Source organism: Musa acuminata, chromosome BXJ2-3 (assembly GCF_036884655.1).
Source record: "Musa acuminata AAA Group cultivar baxijiao chromosome BXJ2-3, Cavendish_Baxijiao_AAA, whole genome shotgun sequence".
NCBI classification, from domain to species: domain Eukaryota; kingdom Viridiplantae; phylum Streptophyta; class Magnoliopsida; order Zingiberales; family Musaceae; genus Musa; species Musa acuminata.
Genome location: NC_088340.1, coordinates 10,113,070 through 10,121,350, shown reverse-complemented (window position 1 = coordinate 10,121,350; position 8,281 = coordinate 10,113,070). Strand labels below are relative to the sequence as shown.

General features: G+C 41.4%; 1 protein-coding gene across 1 annotated transcript; it reads left to right on the top strand.

Moving 5' to 3' along the window:
* Window positions 1-1,284: 1,284 nt before the first annotated feature.
* LOC135607335 (1-aminocyclopropane-1-carboxylate oxidase 3-like) lies at window positions 1,285-2,807 on the top strand. The gene is made up of 4 exons (XM_065099088.1): window positions 1,285-1,445; window positions 1,535-1,761; window positions 1,838-2,171; window positions 2,242-2,807. Exons 1-4 carry the CDS (start codon window positions 1,338-1,340, stop codon window positions 2,524-2,526), a joined length of 954 nt encoding a protein of 317 aa, XP_064955160.1. The 5' UTR covers window positions 1,285-1,337; the 3' UTR covers window positions 2,527-2,807.
* The last annotated feature ends 5,474 nt before the right edge of the window (window positions 2,808-8,281 follow it).

Here is an 8,281-nt window from a genome sequence, read left to right as displayed (position 1 = left end):
CTTTTTCTCACGTCCTCTTTTTTGGCTTTCGGAGAAGGGACAACAGATAGGGTGCGCTTGCATCTCATCCTACGAACCCCTGTCATTTGGGAGCTAAACTAAACCCCACCCCCTATCCCCTATCTCCTATCCAATCTCATCATAATATGAAACCACTGAGTGGGTTGAGTCGTACTACCACATCACCGGTTCGGCACTACTTCCGTCGAACATGTCACGGACGTGGTAAACCGACCGGAGGTCCCGATCGTGGGGGCACACGGCGGTGGGATGGCAGCGCCGTGCAACATGCTGTGTCGCGCGCGCGGCGCCCGAACCGACTCCCACAACCTCGTGCCGTGTCATGTGGGCGGGCACATGTCGCGGATTAGGTGAAAGGTGCACGAGCAGGAGCACACGGCGGCGGGGTCGATGCCACACCGCTGTCGCCCAGAGCTCTCGAGGACACACCGAGTGTTCGACGAAATGACAGATGAGACTTCAGGAGAGAAGCAAAGCAACGGTGTGGGCAATAGTTCCACTCTGAAAGATGTATCGGCAACACCAAGAATGCCGTGTCTATTCGGCGGCATTGATGCTTACATACGTATCCAATTTCCACTGGGGCAGAGGCATGAAGGGTTAGGATGAGAAAGGAACCTTTGAGGCTGTGGTTTGGAGTTACCTGTCACCGAGTTAACGACTGCGCGAGGAACCAAAGAAATGGAGATGAATCAGGCGTGCATGCATGAGATGGCCTCCTCCGGACGGCACCTTGAGACGACAAATATGCATAACAGAGACGGATTCGAGAGCGACGCAGTGACCCACGATACGTTGTTAGTATCAAGTCGTAAAGATGAAGCTGAGGTTGAAGAAACTATTCACCCAGCTAGAAATATTTTCCCTACTTTTGACACATTTGCTCAGACGAGTCTCGTTTGTTCACGCCACAGCACGAAGCTTCCAGGCAAATGACGAGAGGGGCGTTCTAACAAATGCACCAACTGGGACCTTATCTCCAAGATTTCAGTGAGGTGTTACCTTCTGCAACACTAGTTCCATCCACTTGCACATATGGACACAACATTCCTTTCAACTTTGCAGTAGCAGCAGCGCCAAAGTCTCGTCAAAAGCAGGCTATGGCTTCTTCCGCTCTCCCAGCCATCACACCACGCGAGTCGAGGGACCAGCGGAGATGGGATCCAACACTCCCACCACGAGTGCTGTTCTCCGATTTTGCAGCCGTTCATACCCCTGTCGCTCTCTCCCAGCCGCTATAAATAGCACAGGGAGCGAGACGCCTCTCACTCAAGTGCGAAAAGACGAGCAAGGGGTAGTGAAGTAAAAGAGAGGAAATGGACTGCTCCTTCCCGGTCATCAACATGGAAAAGCTCCAAGGCGGGGAGAGGGAGAAGGCAATGGAGCTCCTCCGTGATGCTTGCGAGAAATGGGGCTTCTTTGAGGTTTGCTCTGTTTCTTTCCCTTAGGAGAATGTTCTCATGTCCAGCTCCACTGCTAATGTTGGTGGCTTCCATTGGCTTCTCTCCTGTAGCTGCTCAACCATGGCATCTCACCCGAGCTGATGGACGAGGTGGAGAGGCTGACCAAGGAGCACTACAGGAAATGCAGGGAGCAAAAGTTCAAAGAGTTCGCGAGCAAGGCGCTGGAGAATGGATCCAAGTCCGAGGTCACCGACGTGGACTGGGAGAGCACCTTCTTCCTGCGCCATCTCCCCGTCTCCAACATGCCCGAGTTGGTCGACATGGGCGACGACTACCGGTACTGATTCAAAAGCTCTCGCAACACTGCTATCGATTGTATCATGCTCTCTGACCTCGAGGCCTTCCACTTTCAGGAAGGTGATGAAGGAATTCGCAGCAAAGCTGGAGATGCTGGCTGAGCGTCTTCTGGATCTGCTCTGCGAGAATCTGGGGCTGGAGAAGGGTTACCTCAAGAAGGCCTTCTGCGGGTCCAAAGGTCCCAGCTTTGGGACCAAGGTCAGCAGCTACCCGCCATGCCCTCGCCCGGAGCTCATCAAGGGCCTGCGAGCTCACACTGACGCCGGTGGCATCATCCTGCTCTTCCAAGACGACCGCGTCTGCGGCCTCCAGCTCCTCAAGGACGGCCAGTGGATCGACGTGCCCCCGATGCGCCACTCCATCGTCGTCAACCTCGGGGATCAGCTTGAGGTTTGCGATCTCCACCCGGTCTGCGCCACTACACGCTTAAACAGCATTAACACTGGATTCTTCCGTGCAGGTCATCACGAATGGCAAGTACAAGAGCGTGTTGCACCGGGTGGTGGCGCAGACGGACGGCAACAGGATGTCCATCGCCTCGTTCTACAACCCGGGCAGCGACGCCGTCGTCTTCCCGGCGCCCTCCCTGGTGCAGAAGGAAGCCGAGAAGGACGACGTGGCGGCGGTGTATCCCAGGTTTGTGTTCGAGGATTACATGAAGCTCTACGTGATTCAGAAGTTTCAGGCCAAGGAACCGAGATTTGAAGCCATGAAGGCCATGGCTCTTCCCATTCCTACATCTTAAGAACATCAACAGTCGATCCTCATCCAATTCCTGCATCTCAATAATATGTCATCGTGGAAGCTACCAGTATGCAGTAAGGACTTAGCAAGGTCATGTAACGTAAGCACCGTTATGCCAGTGAGAGTTCCTAGGCATGTATTATCTTAAATTAGACTTTTTATCTTTGAGGAAATAAGTGGAGCACTGTAAACATGACTTCTAGTCTTTTAAGACTCCTTTTCTTCGTATTTATTACCTTCAGAAGACATTGTATCTTCGTCTTTTAAGACTCCTTTTCTTCATATTCGTTGCTTTCGTAAGACACTGTATCTACAACACCTCCCACTCTTCATATTCGTTAAGACACTCTCTTATCTATGACTGTATCTTCATCTCTCCCACCAACAAAGAAATGATCGACATACGTCTTCAACATATCATTGATGCATTATTCAAATTGTAATATCTATTTCATGGTATCATAACCCTTTTGCTTTAAGTAAGTATATGTCTCCTATTATTACTTCGGGACAATGATCTCTCTCTCCTAAGACAACTACCACAACATCGCCCTCTTCTCCTTCTCACCCATCGAACCTGTATGATTCTTGGAGAACGGAAGGCGCTACCTATCTTGGGGTTCTTTACAGGCAAAAGTTTTTCTTGACTTATTCCTCGTTGAATTCTTCAATGGTGTCTTTATCGTCTTCCCTCTACCATGTTGACGGCATCCTCAACCTTCTCTTGTTTATCTATTACTCCTACTAAAAGAGAGTTAAGGTCCCCCATTGTAGTAGCCCAAGTGGTAACTATTGAAATTTAAAAAAATTATTATAGATGGTTTGATCTTAATAGGTTATTCTTTCAGTGATGAAAAAATCATCGTCGATATCCCTCAATGACCTAAGAAATGATAATAAGTAGCTGGTAGTTTTAATTCAAGTGTATGACTCACCGATGTTATTTGAAAAATTGTAGGACAAACTGTTTGATCATGAAATATATTTGAAATGAGAAGAAAAGAAGATAAGACTAGTAATTACAACCTAGTTCAACTAAAAGTTCAAAGGGAAGGACAACTAACAAAATAAGAACGAAGGTCAAATAAGAAGTCTCCCAAAGAAAATCCAGGAAACAACTTCAACCCCAATAATTACTATCACAAGTCCTAATGTTGTAATAATAACAATCTGTGAAGTGTCATCTGCCAATTGTGTGATAAAGTTGCCATACAACAAAACTAAGTTGATCTCGACCAAAGCCCAACGTCACATCCAATTGCTCTCGAGTAAACATCATAATCGTTTGACTACTCATCAAGGCAACTAAATCGTTGGCTTTGATGCTTCACATTACGAAATCTTTGACCTATGAATATATCCATCCATAACTATGGTAGGAATGAACATATCATCGTTAGAGATGATACCAAAATTTGATCACACTAGTCACATATCATTTAATTTACACACGATCATTTTTAAACTCGATGATATTTTATATACATTTCACATAAAAAAAATATTATCTATATCTCTCAGTTTTACAGATAAAATAATACTTCTATTGAGTTCTTTGCTGACTTGTTTCCTATAAAAGATCTTTCCTATAAAAGATCTAAACATTGAGATATCCTTGGTCCACAATTAACCTCTCTTTACTCCCTTACAATTTTAGAATCAATAAAAGTTCCTCATTGTGACTTATCTTGGTAATAAAAGTTAGATTACCTTTCGGAGCATCTTCTATATCTATCTCTAAACTGCTTAGAGTTATTTATGCTATTTGGAGTCCTACACTAGTAATTTTCTTTGAAAATTTCAGATTTTATGTTATTTTTTTGGATTCTTTCACCAAATATACATGACTCTACCATCTTAAATAAAAATATAAATTTACGTCAGTTTTCACTCGTTTTTTGATATGTAATTGAAAGCTTCTTCGGGTCCATCATTAAGATAATTTACTAAAAAATGAAGAAGGTGAAGAATACCAAGCCCATCCTACCTTTTGACTTGTGAATTATCTTGAGTTGTCATCACGTACACTCCAACTTGTTAGCTCCATCAAACAAGAACATAGAGGACTGATTGAAATCGATCTCTCTCTATCACCTGTTGCTTTCCTTTTGGCCAACAACCTTTGAAACCGTTGTTCACCTCATGAATCACATGCCTACCCCAAACTTATAACTCCGGTCACTATTTAACTAATTGTTTCACAAGCCTTCAAATCACAATCCCTGGCTTCGTCTATATACCTCACACAATTTAGAACCTAGATCTAGATAATGTCTTTATCAAGTTCTCCCTTAAACATTATATTTTTTGATATTTTAATCCTCAAATTAACAAGCTCTTTATATCTCGCCATGTTATATTTGTTGAATATAACTTTCCATTTGAAATCCTTACTTCTTCGGTGGTGAGGATCACCACCACATCCATTTATTATTAGATTTATATGGATACATATCAAAACTATCTCTTCTCAGTTCTGTTAGGAAAAACTTATTAAAACAGAATAATTTTTTTCTATCAAAATGGGTTCCTCATCAAACTACCAACTTCATATCAAAATGAAAATTCAACCAGCACATTATAAAGCAATAAATCAATCACATAGTGAGACCAAATCTTTTAATGTGAAAAACCCAATGCGGGAAAAACCATGAGACCATAGTCCGCCTCAAACTTTCACATAGGATGGATCTCCTCGTAAGAGAATTCTAGGTCTCACAAAATAAGTATAGCAGGAAAGTACCTTAGAGAGGATAAACTATAGATCAACACCATTAGGATTGTAAAGTTTACTGCAAGAATTCTTCACATAAAATTTGGATTAAAACTAACAACGTTTGGCTACTGTCAAGCAGAAAACTCAAAATCCTAATCTTTCTCTTTCTTTTTCTCTCTCCCTCTCACAACCCTATATATGTATATATATATATATATATATATATATATATATATATATATATCTCTCTCTATTTAATTTCTTTCATTTGATTAATGATTTGGATTCAATAGGCCTAATTGTCCAAGCCCACATATGGGCTGGACCAACAAGTTCTATGTTTTGTTACTCAATCACTAGCTCTCCTCCATATCCCTACTCTCTTATTGTTCCTATTTTACATTATCACACCTCTTCATCAGATAACTTTGTATCACCAATTGTAGTTACGTCATAACACAATAAGAGATGCCTTTGTCTTCTTATTGGTCAAGTGACACTACTATGCATTAGCTTGATTATGTGTGTGTCACAAACTCATCACCAACTGTCATACCATAAACATAACTCAATCATACTATTGGGACTAAACATCAAATGATAACATGCTCCAAAAATAATCTCCAAAAATAATACCATTAAACTACATCAAATCCATGATCTCTACACCACCACAAGCTCTCCATCACTCAAGCATAAAAATCCTCTCACTAGCATCACATATGTGTCGGAATATGATACCTTACTTTGTAATCCCACATGGCCGCTTATGTCATCCAATCGCCTAGTAGTTATAGAGTTTCATCAACGATCGAATATTGATTTTACATAAACCTTTAATTATATAATCAAATCAATGATAATTTGACTTATCTTTATGTGTTTTTTCCCACTTAATGTTGGCACTTATGATAGTTAGATGTTAATAATATTTTCTTGCAAAAGACCTTGACTAATGATGTCTCTCTACAACAACCCCTCACTTTGTTCACCCACAACATCCTATCCATGTATACAATGATCTTGGCTGCTCCAAGAGTCTAGTACAATGATCTTGGCTCATTCCTAATGTTTATTGGCTTTGTTGATTTAAAATTTGAGAGCTCCTTGTTTATGCGATGATAGACATACCATATACTTACTAGTTTATGCATATGACATCATTAGCACAAGCAACAGCTTTCCTGAAATTATTAGGAATGAGTCGACACTAAGAGGGGGGGTCAGTTAGTGTAGCAGTAAAAACTATGTCGTTCAAAAATCTTTTGTTTCGATTAAAATTGATCTCGGAAGATGTCAACTTAAAGTGTATAAGAGCGTAGTGAGAATAAGAAATCAATTTGTAATGTAAAGGTAAATAACAAGAAATAAATGTAAATCAGATTTTTATAGTGGTTCGGTCGTTGTGACCTACATCCAACCCGTCGATTTCTCTTCCGTCGAGGCTACCGGCATCCACTAACGATATTCCTTCAATGAGCGAAGGTCAACTACCCTTTTACACCTCGTTTTCATAGATTTATGAGACAACCTTTACACCCCTTTTTTATAAAGTTTCCCTCACACACCTCCCTTAAAACTCTCTCTATATTTTAGGAGGAGGGAACTCAACTTTCTAATAAGGTTGATAATTTTAGCATCATAGAGTTTTGCTCAAATTTCTTGCTATTCCATGCAGGAATAGTTGGAGTATTTATAGACCCAAATTGGCTTCAAAAATAAAGCCAAAAAAGGTCTCATCCCGGGTTTCCCGGGTCCTAGCGGTACCACCACCTGTGTTGGGGGTTACTACTGTTGGGAAGAAACCTGTTAATGCGGAATAATTCTTTTCCCTCTTTGTATATCAAAATAGGTTCCTCATCAAAATACCAACTTGATATCAAAATGCTAATATCAATCAGCACAACATAAACAATAGAGCAATAAATCAATCACACAGTGAGACCAAATCTTTTTAACGTGGAAAACCCAATGTGGGAAAAACCATGGGACCGTAGTCCACCTCAAACTTCCACTATCAATAATAATGATAATAGGTTTACAGTAGGTCTTCTCTAGAATAACTAGAGGATCAGAATAACATCAAGAACATAGATCTTGGCTCAAGAATAACATATCTTCAGCACATAGGTGGATCTCCTCCGAAGAGAATTCTAGGTCTCACAAAGTAGATATCGCAGGAAAGTACCTTAGAGAGGGTAAACTATAGATCAACACCGTTAGGATTGTAGAGTTTGCTGCAAGGATTCTCCACATAAAATTTGGGCCGAAACTGACAACGTTTGGCCACCGATCGTCAAGCAAAAAAACTCAGAAACCTTACTTTCTCTCTCTATTTCTCTCTCCTTTTTTCTCTGCGCGCCGCTGCACGCTGCACGCTCTTACTCTAATCTCACCCTAATTTCGTTCTCTCTAATATCCAATTAGTTGATTTGGGCTTATGACCCAAATTGTCCAAGCCCACATATGGACTGGACCCAATAATTCTTCCCCTCCAGCTCATATGATGGGTTGTACCAAGCCCGCTCTTCGCCTACATGCTTCAAGCTTCTCCTTAGACAAAGACTTTCTCAACATATCTGAACCATTATCATTGGTATGCACCTTTTCCAATTGTAATTCTTTCATCTCAAGCACATCACGAATCCAGTGATATCTCACATCAATATGCTTGGATCTAGAATGGTATGTTGAATTCTTGGAGAGGTGAATAGCGCTTTGACTGTTACAGTAAACAGTATATCCTTCCTGTTTCAAGCCCAATTCCTGTAGAAACTTTTTCATCCATAAAGCTTCCTTGCAGGCTTCAGTAACTGCTATGTATTCTACTTCTGTGGTTGATAGAGCAACACACTTCTGTAACTTAGACTGCCAAGAGACTGCTCCTCCTGCAAATGTCATCAAGAATCCCGAAGTGGACTTCCTGGAATCAGTATCACCTGCCATGTCTGCATCGGTGTACCCTTCTAACATAGGTTCATCATTACCAAAACATAAACACAACCTGGAAGTACCTCTTAGATATCTTAATATCCATTTC